At 38.2% G+C, this 16,587-nt stretch overlaps 1 protein-coding gene across 2 annotated transcripts in view; it reads right to left on the reverse strand.

Annotated features, from left to right (window-relative positions):
- Positions 1 to 16,587, reverse strand: part of LOC146485812 (voltage-dependent calcium channel subunit alpha-2/delta-3-like) — a 42,320-nt gene that overhangs the window by 7,558 nt on the left and 18,175 nt on the right. For both annotated transcript variants that reach the window (XM_085103176.1, XM_085103177.1), the window contains exons 19-33: positions 12,185 to 12,246; positions 11,169 to 11,239; positions 10,501 to 10,558; positions 10,169 to 10,254; positions 9,168 to 9,273; positions 8,153 to 8,209; positions 7,171 to 7,280; positions 6,579 to 6,650; positions 5,942 to 6,003; positions 4,992 to 5,045; positions 4,153 to 4,218; positions 3,437 to 3,528; positions 2,661 to 2,739; positions 2,102 to 2,154; positions 256 to 282 (exon numbers count right to left, since the gene is read on the reverse strand). In XM_085103176.1, the coding sequence (XP_084959302.1) occupies positions 256 to 282; positions 2,102 to 2,154; positions 2,661 to 2,739; positions 3,437 to 3,528; positions 4,153 to 4,218; positions 4,992 to 5,045; positions 5,942 to 6,003; positions 6,579 to 6,650; positions 7,171 to 7,280; positions 8,153 to 8,209; positions 9,168 to 9,273; positions 10,169 to 10,254; positions 10,501 to 10,558; positions 11,169 to 11,239; positions 12,185 to 12,246 (1,055 nt within the window). The remainder of the gene's footprint in view (positions 1 to 255; positions 283 to 2,101; positions 2,155 to 2,660; positions 2,740 to 3,436; positions 3,529 to 4,152; positions 4,219 to 4,991; positions 5,046 to 5,941; positions 6,004 to 6,578; positions 6,651 to 7,170; positions 7,281 to 8,152; positions 8,210 to 9,167; positions 9,274 to 10,168; positions 10,255 to 10,500; positions 10,559 to 11,168; positions 11,240 to 12,184; positions 12,247 to 16,587) is intronic.

Here is a 16,587-nt window from a genome sequence, read left to right on the forward strand (position 1 = left end):
CTTGAATTTCTGAGGAATTGTTTCTGTTTAAAGTGAATATGAGTATGGATCACTCATTGCATTATTCCACAATAAAAGAACACAAAGTTCAGTGCTAAAATCTTTTTCAGTTAGAAACATCAAAATATAATAATACTTTATTCAAATTCAAATCAACTTGAAAAGGAGAACCTTGAGGTTATCCCTTTTTAAGAATCCCTCAGTGAAAACTAACAACAAAAAAGGAGAAATAAATACTATGAAAAGTTTACTTACCTATATAGATTAAAATACAGCAAAGACCTGAAATTGAAGAGAAAGAAATTATAAGATATCTAGAACAAAGGAAAGGAGAAAAGAAAAACACACTCCTAATTCCTGAACTAAGGTTAAAGGCGCATTCTTGTACAGCAATTCACAAAATATCAGTTTCCTAAAAAACACATTTCTGCCCCTGATTCCGACTCAACCGAACACCTTCTCAAAAACACAATAGGGACCTTCAGATTTGCCTACGAGTACGAGATTGAGTACGAGTACGACTTTTCAAATCTAGTTTTCTTGGTTTAGATAACCGCTTATCACACCAATCTTGTTTCTAGGGTCTTGTTATATGCTGGTAAACAACAGGAAAGAGTGAGAGTTTTGGTAGTTTGCGTGGTTTAGATAACCGCTTGTCACACCATTCTTGTTTCTAGGGTCTTGTTATCTTCTGGTAAACAACAGGAAAGAGTGAGAGTTTTGGAGATGTTACTGATTTGAAATTTGAAGAGTCGTATTCGTACTCAATCTCGTACTTGTAGTAAAATCTGAAGGTGCCTAATTTCTCTTACTGTGAGCAAACAGTATTCTGCTCATTCTGCTATCAGGGACAAAATAAATGGAAGACTATTCTGTACATTCTGGAAAAGGTATGGGTTAAAACAAAGCAAAACAAAAAAACCCACGATACTGTCTATTCCATGTATTCATATTCTGGAAAAGCCTCAAAAGAATTTGCTCTAAGAGCGCTTAGATAGATAGATAGATAGATAGATAGATAGATAGATAGATAGATAGATAGATAGATAGATAGATAGATAGATAGATAGATAGATAGATAGATAGATAGATAGATAGATAGATAGATAGATAGATAGATAGATAGATAGAGAGAGAGAGAGAGAGAGAGAGAGGGAGAGAGAGAGGGAGAGGGAGAGGGAGAGGGAGAGGGAGAGGGAGAGGGAGAGGGAGAGGGAGAGGGAGAGGGAGAGGGAGAGGGAGAGGGAGAGGGAGAGGGAGAGGGAGAGGGAGAGGGAGAGGGAGAGGGAGAGGGAGAGGGAGAGGGAGAGGGAGAGGGAGAGGGAGAGGGAGAGGGAGAGGGAGAGGGAGAGGGAGAGAGAGAGAGAGAGAGAGAGAGAGAGAGAGAGAGAGAGAGAGAGAGAGAGAGAGAGAGAGAGAGATACTTAATTAGCATGTACATGGTAGCCATTGGCTAAATTACGTACAATAATTGTATATACTATGAGGGGAAAAAAAGCTATAAAAATGCTAGAGATACTAAAAATATTCTATAAGATATACAACCTAACATTCATTCTTATTGTTGTTAATTAAATTACACTGAAAGTTAATAAAAACTATCCTTTGTACGATTAGTTTTATAACTAAGATCAAACATTCGGCCTTGCCCAAAGTAAGATTTTGTCAGATCTAGCCGGCCAGACCCAGTCAGTCCGTAAACGGAATGTTCCAATTTGAAGGATAAGTTTTATTCTAGTACATCGAATTTCCTCAAAAAAGCGCGTATCATTTAGTGATTATTTTTCAACATGTTGCAACACCATCCCTTTAAATGACGCATTTGATTTACAGACTGGTCGGTTACGTCTTGCCAGCCAGTTCCCGCAAATGGAAGGTACTCCAAGACAAACAGAATACAATAGGACATTTTTCACTAGAGCGTCATTTGACTACAACTACCAGAATCCCTCAGTTTTTTGTTTTCTCATACTAATTAGAGCTATAGTTCTTTGCTCTCCACTGGGATTACAAAATTTGAATTTGAAAAGGAAAACAAAATGAATTCTGGTAGTTGTAGTCAAATGACGCCATCGTGAAAACGGCCTATTGAAAAGCATACCAAATTGCTTTGGTTGTCCACCACTCTGCGTACGCAGAGAGAGATAAGAGAGGCTGAAACGATAGAAGAGAAGGTCCGTGTGATTATTTTGTGGAGAGATTGTTCCAATAAACGGTCATGTTAATTGTCAAACTACAGGATGTATAAGCTAGTAAGTAACGATTTCCTAAATTAACCAACATGCAAATCAGACACTTTTCAACTGAGTTTTTATTAATAAGATAAAAAGGTTAAGTCTCTTACTGGTGGAAAGTTTGAGGACACGACATTAATGAAGTAAACGATGATTTATGATTGAGATTATATCGATCAACTATGCAAGATCAATCAACGAGCTATTAAACAAACCAGTCTATGCCATAAAACGATTGAAAGGCGTTTCAAAAGACTATTTAAAATAAATTTCAGCTCATTATTTGCAAGAAAAGACAGGGGATTGCACCGATTCACTGTTGTGTACAGTAAATAAAATATATTACTTTTTCCTTGTAAAGATTTTGTTTGCAAAGTCTCGAAACAATTAGCGAAAGCTGATTATATTTGTGAAAAATAATCCAACCTTAAGGAAAAGCGAAGTTCCTCTGCTGTTAACACCGCTTTTCTCCTCGCAGACGGCTTGGAAGTCTGTCAACACCACCCTGATCGATTGAAATAACAACTGGAAATCAATACAACTCACCACAGTTGGTTTTTACCAGCATACAAGCATCTGTATATTCACTCACTTTACATTAAGGACGGTGCCTACTATTGGTACCGCGCATACGTTCTGCGCATCGCGAGATACTCGGGTTTCCTATGCGTGGTGCCTACTAACACAGGAATATTTTTGCGCGGTTTAAAACTATGCGGAGAAAGCAAAACTTAGCAAATGCTTTTAGTATCTCAAAAGAAAATTGGGGGTAACCATGCATTTTCCAAAGATAATTAAGCTTCAATTTAGGAAAAAATCCCATACATTGCTTTATATTTTGGCGCTTTTTAGAGATATTATTGCATAATTATCTCTGAAAAATGCGTGGTTACCCCCAATTTTCTTTTTGGATTCCAATAGCCCTTGCTAATGTCTACTTACCCCACACAGTCATAAACCACACAAAAATACTTCGGTATTAGTAGGCACCGTCCTTAAGGCAACATCTGAAGCTCAAAGTCAGTACAATTTCATAATTTAAAGATGTTCTTTCCAAAAGTACAAAAAACGTCCAAAATTTAGGGAACTACTATGCGGTCTGAAGCAATCTTAACTATCTCGGATGGGAACGATTGACGTGTAGTGTGTCTGTCAGTAAAACGATGACAATAAAAATTGATGCAAACTGCACATCAACTCACTTGTTGTATATTCCAGACGTACTATTTTCATCAGAGCGAATTAACGTCTCCATAACAGGTGCGTCTACTCTGCCAAAGAACTTACCAGCTGACTGAAACACAAAACAAATGCTCTTGTACAAAATAGGCCGTTTCCGAGTTGCCGTGAACCTCATTATGGAAGCGAGGCTAACTACAAAGCTTAACTTTCATATAAATTTGCACTTAGCCTCGTTTTCATAATGAGGTTCACGGCAACTGGATACAACGGGTAAAAAAAAAATGTTAAATTAACTCAGTGAACACAAGTAAGACAGTCCAGTTTGAACACAACAACCTAGAGAACATACTTTGAGCAAAAACAGCCCAAAACAGAGTGAAGAGTGTCTAAAAAATAATAATGCGTAGCGCGGCCATACATTTTTCCAAGTCGCTCCAACAAATTTCAAAATTGGTAGCTAGAACAACATGATAATCACATTATCTGATACATAACATGTATCAGGTGATATTCCCTTGCGATTTCGCAGGACAATTGTTAAATTTACGTAAATTATTCATAATCGAAAACGTCCGTACAGTAAAATGCTCCGAATATGTATATGTTTTGTTTTTTCCATAAGAAACAATTTTCGGACAGTTTTTGTTTTCGTCCGACAATATCTTCTTTCGAACAGTATTGTAATTCAAGTAATCACGAACTCAAACGAAATAGTGTTAAAAAAGATGACACTTACACTGCCGTCATTTCCAGCCACCACGAAACCATTTTCATCAAGGAGGTAACAGTAGAGACCTTCAAACTAATGGAAAATGATAAATGATTAAAATATCAACGAAAAGATTGGTAGAAAAATCATTAATAACTTTACTTCTTCCAGGTGCCTGAGTACTTGTTATTTACCAGGGTTTTTGAAAACTTCTAGAGTGGATAGCAACATCTGTGATACCCTTCAATGGTTCATCAAAAGTTCAAAGAATGAACGCGACAAATCAGTTCAATTAGAGCCACCTGTCGACAGCACATTTTGCTACCCCCTGCTCCTAACAAAGACTGCACCATTAACCTTGTAGTTGGAAAGAGCGGTTTTTAACAACAACCAAAGTGTTTACTCTGGCCAATGACAACAGATGCAAACAGCGCAATATGAACCAATCAAAATTCGAAGCAATGTAACCGGCGCCAAGCGCGGGAAAATCACTATTGGTTTGTTTTAGTTTTGTTTCTCATTGGTCGAGAAAATGGCGCGAGTTTTGCTAACCAATCACAGAGCTTACTGAGTAAAATCATTGCATTGGCCCGGTAAGTTTACATCAGTTTGTTTGATCCAAGTACAGCATAATGACTGAATTGAAAATTATTAAGCGGCCGGGAATATACACAATAAAAATCTAAAACTGAATAGTTTGACACTGGCTAAAAAATGGTAAACATGATAATTCCATCACAACGATGAAGATCAAAGAGTTTAAATGGAAACGTCTTGTTATTTTAAACGTTCGTTTTAACGCTTTTTAGGCAGTGTTAAGCCATTCAGTTTTGACATTTTATAATAACGACTGAATATCGACTTACATCGTTTTTGACAGTCCTGTCGCAGTGAATATCACACTCTGGTCGTCCATCGCACTAGTAAAGACAATATTATTTCATAAAGTTTTCATAAAGTTTAGGTGTAAATGTTTGGCTTCATATTATGTGTCAACATAAGATGTAAGAAGACATGTGGTTTCTAAAAGTACCTTATATCGACCTATATCTAAACGTGTTCTTGAAAAGCTCGAAGTCCATCAGTGGATATACAACACTAATTTAGAACTACACATCAATAGTTTGCGGTTTAGAGACTGTTTTATGTTATATATCAAAATGGAGAGAGGACTTGACAGTTCACTTGATATTATAACGACTGAATATCGACTTACAACGTTTTTGACAATGCTGTCACAGCTAATATTACACTGAAAAAAAATACTGAAGTAAGAAACTTGGGAATTTAACACGTGCTATTATACGTCATAATTTGTTGTCGATTCTCGTCCTCGCTCCGACAGGTTTTTCTCCGAGTGTTCCGGTTTCCCATCTCCTCAAAAACCAACATTTCCAAATTCCATTTCGACCTGGTGTTTATCCCCAATTAATGCTCCACGCTAAATACATTGACAATTAAGGGCAGTGCCTCCTGCTGTATAGGTATTTGTTTTAGCAAGCACCGCCGTTGAGAAACGTTCTTGGACCAACGAGAGATACGCAGAACGGATGAACAAGAGCAAAAGGAGACACTTTCCTTAAATAAAGTGATTGATTCATTGATTTAGTTTTTTATTCATTTATTTATTTACTTATTTATTTATTTATTTATTTATTTATTTATTTATTTATTCATTTATTTATTTGTTTGTTTGTTTGTTTATTTATTTATTTATTTATTTATTCATTTATTTATTTATTTACTTTTATCACAGCAAAACAGCCCAGCTGAATTTGCAAGCAAATGCCAACTGCATGGTGTATTCACAACTTACCATTGTCTTTTTCACAAAATACTCTGAGACAAAGTAATCCATGTCCATCTCATAACCTAAAACTGGGATGAAAAATTCACAGCCACCAATCATTAGACAAAGCCTTTAGGTTAATTTACAGGTACCGATAAAGTGGGGAGATTAGAATTATGTTTGCGCAAAACGGCAGAAATGACCACTTGACCCTGTTTAACTTACATTTGCCCCTCTCCGTTTTCTGTTTCTTAGTAAAATTCAGTAGTTTTGCGTTAGCATCAAAAGGCCACAATTATTAAGCACTACGCTCATTACAAAAACTCATTAATAATTCAAAAGACCATTGACCTATCAAATGGTCGATAAAACATCACGTGCAGTGGTTTTAAACCCCGATAAAACCTCCTCCTTATTAGTATGCGGTGTTCAATTAATGTTTGTCTCGTATGCTGATTTCCAACGTTAACAAAAGCATCATTGTTATGAACTCTCTTGACACACGCTTTTCCAGGAGAGTTTTTGAAGCCGTTCAAAAAATTTTCGTCCGCTCACTTATCAAATTGGACCAAATCGGCCCAATTAATCGCCCTTAGATGATAACAACAATGGCAATAATAATTACTGTTGCGTATTTAATCCAGCATAATTATTTCATACTAACCTGCTACAGGCCGCTGGTGTACAAAAATTCTCTTGTAGGCAAACACAGACGAGGTGTTCTGCTCAGATTTAGCTGCAACATAAAAATGGAAAACAAGTTTAAGACAGAAATTGGAGAGAAAAATACAAACAGGCTTAGTAAAGCCTTGACAGTTAACATAATTTAAGCAAACCTCCACTCTTATAACAACTTGAATTACAAGTGTAGATAGTATTTTAGTGTTCTAAAACTTGAACATGATCATCGCCCCTTTTCGTGTTTAAATTTCCCGCGCGCCGCCATTTTGGATGACGTCATACGGTTGCCGCTATTGTCAGGAAGAAGACTGAGGTTCTTTTGTGTCGAATAATTCGGCAACCGTATGACGTCATGGAATCCAAGATGGCGTCGCGCCAAAACTTTGAAAACGAAGAAAGGCGATAATAAAATCCAATTTTTAGAGCTCTACTTTTTGAACTAAGCTTTGATATTAAGACAGTATCTCCAACAATTTCACGTCAATTTGCTGTAGGAGTGAAGGTTCCTTTACTAATGTTGAAGTCTTCTTAGCGGAGAATAAAAAAAATAGTGAAGAAAACGTGACAATATATACCTGCAATGTAGGGAGTTGTATACATGATGGAGGTATTTGGAAGTTGTGATCCAAAAACTCTTCCAACAAAGTTGCCTTGTGAGGTGGAACCAAGCTTGTTCTGTGTCAAACTAACAAAAGAAGTTTTACAGTCTTTCAGTCATCATAAAATGTGATCAGTTGTAACTTCTGAGTCTCCTGATGACAACTCCGATTATTGGACAAGTGATAATAAAGTGTTCACAGCCAGGGCCCAGTAGTTGTAAGCCCGATTAAGCTAATCCTGGATAAGTGTGAACTTTGATTCGAGTGAAATTACTAATCAATTAAGATTTTTTTTTCAAAAAGATTTTTGTCCCTCCGTTTTGACATGGACTTTTCTTTATCATTAGTCTAAAATTAGCTTTGAAAAACACTTTTAATAAGCGTAAATGAAAACGTCGGTTAACTTTCATCGGGGATTAGCGTTAATCCACTTTTGGACATCTGGGCCCAGGATTCTTATAGTTTGATTGATGAGAATGATGTATTATTCAGTAATGACACAGGCAAACTTTAGAAACTCGGAAAAAGAAATTCCGAGTGTTCCTATCAGGAATTTGTGCAACAACAAGGTAGGTGACGTTTTGAGCTGAGTTATTTTTTGGTCACTGTAACTTTTTTGAAAATTTGTTCAGTAAACGTTTTGAGCGGAACGTTTTTGCTCGGTGTAATCATTACACATGATGGTTTTGGCATGCGTGCATGCTAGCGTTTACATGCGAAACAAAGGTAGGGACTTTTTTTCCATCAAAATCTATATTTTGAAATCGGCATCCGACTCGTTACTTAACGATATTGTTGTACGAAACTCTCAAATTACTTGGTAGTACCTGCTTGTGGTGCAATTCAACGCTTTATACATCTTGTAAATCCGTGAAATACATCATTACGATTTTCTGACAAAATTACTGCATTCAATGACGATTTCTTCAACTAACTTGCCAACAACAAATGTACTAACCTAAGATTTCGAGTCAGTCCCCAGAAGGTCCTCACAAATATCTCCTTAACATCCTCTCTGCAAGAAACATAAAGAAGTAAAATGACTTATCGACACGGACACATTGGACAGTTCCAGAAAATATCCATCACCCCACCCCTCGAGAGATCATTGGAAATTCCATAGAGGAGAGGTTTCTCAAAAGCCAATGTCGGTTTCTTATATCAATACTTTGAAGGAAGGAGTATGGATATCTCTGAGACAAAATATTACCACTATTTTTGTGCACCTTATCTATCACTTGCTAGTCTAAGTGATAGGCAGGTGATTCCTACACTTACCCAGAGTGTCTTCAAAATACGTTTTTTTAAATTGTTGATAGAGAGGATTGTTGATAAGACAAGATAAGAAGAGACTGAAGGTATGTCGAGACAAAGTAAGATCCGACACGATGAAAAGATACGATACTATACGAGACCATAATATAATATACGATACGATACCATAAGATAATATACGATTCGATACCATAGGACAAGATACGATACGATACCACAGAATACGATACGATAAGATATAAGATGCAATACAATGAGATAAGATACAATACGATAAGATAAGATACAATGCAGTAAGAAAAGATGAGATAAGAAACGATACGACATGATACCATACTACACGATACGATAAGATAAGATGCCTTCTTGGTAATGTTATGAGTTACAGACTTTTTTTTCTAGTAAGCCATAAAATACAAAATGACATGTTTTCAATAATTCGTTATTGCGTCACTTGCCTGTTGGACTTTGCAAGGAGGCGTGACCGTTAATCAAATTTGCGTATCCTGATTAGCTAACTTGCAAAAAAAAAGTTTGTTGGGTGGCCATGGTAAGGCGCGTCGCACTGCAAACTAGTTTGTTGTAGATTTGACCACCGTTTGAGGAATAAAGTTTGCGCATATGTGCGCCATGGTAAAAAATTAAGTTAACTGTTACTTAAGTTTTGCAAAGTTGATCCTTAAGCATTGTCAACTTACTTTGATTTACTGCTCTGAACTGCTGCTTTACTGCTCCAAACTTTTGACATGTTAGATGTGACAGTCATATCCACCAGCAGACCACTAAGTAAATCCATATTGTGACCTACAGTGAAGCATAGATGTTACTAACAGTGCCTAACAGATGTTCATCTGTATAGCTTGTCTTGTGCTTTCTCTTTCTCTTACGCTTGCATTGCTGTATTGCCTGGATAAACCAGGACGAACAACCATAAACACAAGAAGACAAAAAAAAGCGTCGTACAGTTTATGCTAGTTTAGCATCTCATCTTGTGCTTTCCCTTGCTTTCCCTCGCTCTGTGATTGGTTTAGGGAAATTCGCGCCTCTTTTTCAACCAATGAGAAGCAAAACCAAAACCAATCGTGACTTGCTCGCACATGTTTTCCCGCGCTTGGCGCGGGTGACAATTGAAAAGCGCTCTATTCAGTGTAAACAGTGATTGTATATACTATATGTAAAGTTTGTGACATATTACAATTTGAAAATTTTGGAAAGCAAGGAGATGTGAATAAAGTTGTTATTGTTGTTGTTTTGCTTATTACACATGTAAACATGTTAAGCTGTGCCTAATTATGATGGACTTATGCTTATGCTTGATTCATACATGTAAACGAGCCATGACGTCAACAGCTGCTTAACGTTTAACAAATCCTAACTACGGTGGCACATTTTCACAGACGAGGCTTGAAGTCAAACGACAGTGAGAGGACCTTTCTTTGTAAATACTCTGCCTAATACACATTCTTTAAATTGAAAACACAGTAAGTCAAATAATCTATATGATTTGTGGGATCAAAGCTTTCTAATCAGAACTGATAAAAAATGCAGCAGGCATTCGAAATGTTGTATCTACGTCGTGAGAATCGTCGCTGTATTAAGGTTAGCGCTACAGCCTTCAGTCCATCAGAAGACCAGAGAACTAGGTTGGTCTTTGCACTGTTGACTGTTGTGTTGTTTTATAACAAAACAAACCGCTTACAAAGGTTTGTGTCTCCAGCTTTTGTTTCATTGATGAGCTGTTCCAGTGGACTTGAATCTGCAAACACTACATTCCTGCAGTATGGCCTGTGAAATGAAACAACAGTACAATTCTTCGAATCAAAACGAGAATATGGGTAACCTTAAGAGTCTATCTTAGTCTCCATTATAGGCAGGATGTTTGCATCCGAGATTTTGGGGCTTACATTTTCTTGCGTGGGGGAGCGTCTTCTCAGAGGAGCTAAACTTTGACATTTTACTAGTACTAGATCACACTACTCCAACATTTTTCATGAACAAATTTCCTAAGTGCGAATCTATCATACTACTTACCACCTCTCAATTGCAGTGTTTTTGCTGTCTTGCTTTAAAAGCAGTTGGTGCAGTTCAGCTGCAGTAAGATTAGGTAAGAAATATTTTTTTAAAAAAATTCACTGTGCAGAAAGAACACAACAAAGTCCAAGGAATATCTTCCACAAAGTATTCCTCTGTTTTTTAGGTCTCAATGTGAATCCAGGTTTTTCCTACCTGTAAGTATCTATTTTTTTTTCAAACAGGCTTTTGTTAACGTTAATCTTTTTTTTTTCTTTTTTTACGGAAAACTAGCATGTCACAGGAATAAAACAACAATCGAATCAAGTTTCCCTACATTTTTGACACTATAAAAGCTCTTGTAGTATTGTTTTAGTTTGCCATAAACCCTGTTTACAAGGATTACAACATTGCATGAGAAAATAGGCTGATTTAGCAACACAACGGGAACGTCACTTGAGGACGCTCGACGCTGTTAAAAGAGTTACAACCGACAGCATTGCCGAAACGTCGGTTGTAAGTCTTTTAAAGCGTCGATTTTATGATCTTTAAAATTAATTTTCAGTCTATTTCGACTATCTTTTTGGTGTTCTTAATACGCGCGCCGTTGTCAACTGAGACCACATATCTATTAAATCAGGTCATGCTCGGACTTCAAATTAAGTCACTAAACAATAGGTTTTACTTACAAATGACTTGTGGATGTGTGTATCCTGTCAGGTTATACTTGTATCCCAGCTGAGGAGTTGCCAAACCAAGACTTGAAAAGAAAAGCAAAAACATTATTGAATATTGTAGAATGCCACAAACAAGCTCTCCAGGACCCCTCCTTTAAAAACGCACTTTTCAATTAAATATATTAATGTAATAATTGGAAGGCTGAGAGCATAACAGTCTTGTGTCCACTTTTAGCTCGATTTTTCGTTTTGTCAAAAGTGTCTGAATTTTTGCCAAGCCTTAAGCTTCAATTTATTAAATAACATCGCTCTGGGTCTTTTTCGTTCCAAAGTGTCTGTTTTTCCACTCTTATTCTTTGCTTTTCTTTCACTGACTCGATATTTCGGCCTCGTTTTCCTCGAAAACAAAGCGCAAACCATCGGGAGGGGGGGGGGGGGGATGCAAAGCAATATCCTCGGATTAAACTGAATGCTACACGCAAAAATTCAGACAGTTTTGAGCAAAATCGGCCTGAAATTCCACACAAGACAGTTATGCTATTAACCGTTCAATTGTAATGCGACTTTTGCGTGCATTTTTGGGTGCGGTCTTTAAACTTTTTGGGTCCTTTCAGAACCTACTGTTGGGAGAAGTTTTCACGTAAAGAAAGTACAGAAATGAACCCTGGTAGATGCAAGAGAATTGACGGAAAGAACTGGAGAGCCATCTTGTGAACAAATTGATTCCTGATAGATGTATTTTTTGTAGTCCGCAGTGACACAGGTATACTCAGAAAAAGAAAATCTGACGGAGATCTTCAAACAGGAGTTGAACCTTTGACTTGCCGATAACTCTACCACTGAGCTACAGAAGACTCTTGGGAGCTAGGCCATTAAACTAGGTTCATGGGACAAAATATCCTGCAAACTGAATCTCTATCATTTACTCACCAGGTTTAAAAACATAACATCACATTTCTTTAACAATTTGATTCCTGTCAGAATACACCACAAAATAAGAACTGAGATAACGAAGAAAATAGGATTACCTAAATGATGTTCCTTCCACACCATCAAAATAAAAATTCAGGGTGTGCTTCACCACTCGAAGCTGAAATAAATAGTATAATACATAAATAACTTTATTATAGTCTTGTTTCTTATAGCCAGGCACGAGTACCCAACTAATCGGGGATCTCGACTGTTACCTGGTTGAATTGGAGTTTGGAAATGGAGCTGTAATTAATTTGTCAACGGCGTCTTCAGTGAATTTTGCTTGGGAGAAATTTTTAATAGTGAACAATAAAAACATTAAGAGTGATAGATGAGTTAATCGTTTGTCTCACGATTGAGTCACAAGGATGTGGATCGCGACGTTTCGACCGCTATACTGCTGGTCTTCATCAGGCGATGGTGTCGAGTGATTGCGTGACAGTATAAGTAGCACCTTGGTTTGTGTTGATTGGTGCGTTTCGATCCTCTCTTAGGCTGTTGTTGATTGGAGGATTTCGATCCTCGTCGTTCAGACTAGAAAATTGTTCCCTCGGCCGTCCGCCTTGGTACCGATCGGTTGCTGTGTAGTTTGATCGTGGGCATCCACGCTTCCGGAATTTCAATTCCATTATCCCTATTGATGTTGTCAGGGTGAAGTCTTATGTGAATAGCCTCTTTAACCCTACGGGTGTACCAATGTGGGTCTCGGTCAATAAACTTAACCTCATCCCAGAGCGGATAGTGGCCCGTCGCATTGCTGTGTTCTGAAACGGCGGAGGATTGGGTGTAGTGTTAGACAAAAACACCTATGACGATAAACTGAAAGCACTGATTGAGAAGGGTCCATACCGACTTCTTAATAAAGACCCAACGGACCGTTTGAGCCGAAAGTTGACTGAAAAGCTTCTGAACCTGAAGCGAGGTGGGCACCTGACAGAGTCCGTATATAATAAGATCAGGCCCAAACATAAGCAACCACCTAGAATCTATGGCCTTCCTAAGATACACAAGGTAAATACACCTCTGAGACCTATAGTTTCTTGTGTGAACACCTTTGCTTATGATCTGTCTTCCTACCTAGCCGATGTGTTATCTCCCTTAACAGGGAAATCAGATTATACAGTCAACAACTCAGCTCATTTCGTGTCCACTATCAACGGTGAGAGGGTACTTGAGAGCGAGATCATGGTGTCTTTTGACGTAGAATCACTGTTCACAAACGTACCTATCGAAGGCGCCGTACAGGCCGCGTTACGGAAACTAGAAGCTGACCCGTGTCTTGCTAACCGCACGACTTTAACACCTGCACAGATTGCGGACCTCTTGGATTTCGTTCTAAGATCCACATACTTCCAGTATGATGGATTAATTTATGAGCAACAAGAGGGAGCAGCCATGGGTAGCCCGGTATCCGCTGTCATAGCTAACCTCTACATGGAGGATTTTGAAGAACAAGCTTTGACTTCTACGCCTTGTATGCCTAAGATTTGGAAACGCTTTGTGGATGACACCTTTACCATCTTGAGTCGAGACAAAGTTGACATTTTCCTGCAACACCTCAATAGTCAACAACCAACGATCCGCTTCACTATGGAAACTGAGACCAACAACACCATACCCTTTCTTGACACGTTGGTAACTAGAGATTCGGATGGCTACCTCTCTACCAGTGTTTACAGAAAGCCTACACACACTGACCAATACCTAGCGTATGATTCACACCACCCACAATCTGTAAAACGCGGTACTGTCAAGTGCCTGTACGATAGATCGAAACACCTCATAACTAAACCATCAGTTGTCTCGCAAGAAAAGAAACACCTCTCATCAGTTCTTGTTTCTAACGGTTATCCGTTTTCGTTTGTGAAAAACATTACGAAAACAAAGAAACAAACAGCCACAAAAGAACCAGCGCCTGAAATTAAATCTACTGCGGTGCTACCATACGTCAAAGGGTTATCAGAGGCTCTTCGCCGTTGCCTACAACAGCAAGGCATACGGACAGTTTTCAGATCTGACACAACACTTAGATCACACCTAGTGCGACCTAAGGACACTGTCGACCCTGCAAAACAAGACGGAGTAGTCTACAAGATTCCCTGTGAGTGTGGCAAGGTCTATATTGGAGAGACGGGAAGATCTATGCATGAAAGGATTAAGGAACACGATAGAGACATATGGCTTGCTCGAACCCAATCCTCCGCCGTTTCAGAACACAGCAATGCGACGGGCAATCTCGTACCCAGAGTCCTCAGGCTTTTTGGTCAGCGGGGTGGCGCCAGGAGAGACTCTGGGATAATGGAATTTCTTATCCCAGAAAACGTGGGATTCCGGTCTTTGTGCGCATGCTTAAGATTAAAACGGAAGTCAAATGCTTCAAAATGGCAGTCGTGTTAATGTTTTCGGGCCTGAAGGTTTTATCGGGCCTTGAAAGTGTTCGAGAAAGCCAAAGTTGATTGTTACACGCGATCGAAAGAACTGGGTTTTTTTCCCCTAAGAGCGGATCAAAGCAACTGGACTTTTTATCCTGTAAGAGCGAGCGAACGGTGGACTTGATTCGACATTGCTACAACACATACAGACAAGTAAATAACATAATTATTTCTTTATTACTTTTTATACTTACAAATAAAAAGGAACCATCACTTCTCCTCTCACAGAACTGTGCAGCTGACTGTGTGTTGAATTTATGTTTAAATTACCTTCCCCCTTCCCTTTACAGTTTATGTCCAAATGGGATTTGTTTAAGTTATGTCTTATTATAAATTATTGCTTCAATGAACACATAGTGTAAGTTATCATTTGACAATTTAAATCACCTCTTGATATTTACTGTTGTAAATTTTTTTTGCCCCTTTTTTAATTGCAATAGAATGAATTAAAGTGTATATAATTAGAATGTTATATCTGTTCAATTGCAAGCTAGCACAATTTAAACATCAGCACATTTTTATACATCTGTCCTGAATGTCATGTCATGAGAAGCTTTGAAGTTTTTCTTTCTTGGATAGACATTCCTTTTGCCAAGCTTCTGATAGTCTGAAATGTCAGCCGTCTCTTCTCCCTAACCCACAGGGGACGCGCCCCCTTTGGGTTAGGGAGAGGAGATGGCTGACATTTCAGACTAAACTTCTGACGTATCTGATAGAGAGTGCTCACATCTTGCATGGTTTTAGTGCTGTAGAGTTGCTCCCAGGTATACTATATATCTAGAAATAAAATGAAGTAGTGATAATTTTTTAACAGTGTTTTAAATGCATTCCAATGCATGTTTGGTTTATTCAATTCAAATCCCAATACTACGTAGTACCAAAGCTTTTCCTGGCACAGGCTATGAAAACAAGGACAGCTAGTGAGTTGTGTTGAGGTTTGTTAACTTTTCTGCCTAACCACAGAGTATTTACATGAGAACTGTATAGGGAGTGGTCATCACCTCTCATCAGTAAATTAGTTATAATGTGATTGTTGAGAGACTGTCGATATCCTGACTATGATATTTCACTTAGTCAATTTCTATACCATGTATATAATCTCCTCAGTACATCCTCCTTGTACATTTAATCAGGGTAAAATTAAAACTATCTTATGTGAGTTCTCATATTTTTGGGTGTGTACTATAGGAAGCACAGGGAAGGGGTCAATAGATTGGGGAATTTGTGTTTATATTATTAATTTACATAAATTGGTGGGGCCCAACTTCATTTGGTTGTGAAGTGTACTCTTTAACTAAGAGCTGAGTCAGATAGCTCAGGTACGGACACACATTACCTAATTTATTTTGATTAAAGGGTACAACTGGTAAATTGATAATTTCTGAAGGATTTGCCATTTCTTTTCAGTACTGGATGGTGATCTGATTTGGTATCACACTTTTAATCATTGACTTCAGGCAAGGGAAGTACTCAACCAACACTCTGCTGAATAGTATAATATAATCTCTTCTCTGATCTTGCCACTCTCGTGTTGACAACAGATAATTATTATTGTCAAACTCCCCAATATCCTGAATGATTGGCACAGTGTTGTTGAGACCTTTGCTGGACACCCTGTCAAAAGTAATGAACTGTGTAAATTATCCAGTGCTTGTGGGAATTTGTTGTCCCTTGACAATAATGTTAGCTAAGACCTAAAAATCAAAAAACTATTGACTCTTAGTTCAAGCCCTTCCTGGACTCTAATGGTCTATCATGCCACAATCTAGGTCATCCAGCATACTGCATAATGTTTGGTGGGACTGGGCCAAGTCTAATGAGCTGCACTGACCAAAAATCTGCAGCAGAACTGTTTAGGGCATTAGAGGCGTCAACAAGAAGAATAGCGTCTGTTCCATTGGCGTCAAAAATATTGTGCATTGCATGAATAACAGCCTCACTCCCACTTTTATGGCCTGCGCACACCTGCAGTGAGCCGCTTGCTTTGACGGCATTGGGTTGTGTTACTCTCGTCACCCACTTCCCAA

Source organism: Pavona decussata, unplaced genomic scaffold (assembly GCF_977016875.1).
Source record: "Pavona decussata unplaced genomic scaffold, jaPavDecu1.1 SCAFFOLD_25, whole genome shotgun sequence".
Taxonomy (NCBI): Eukaryota; Metazoa; Cnidaria; class Anthozoa; order Scleractinia; family Agariciidae; genus Pavona; species Pavona decussata.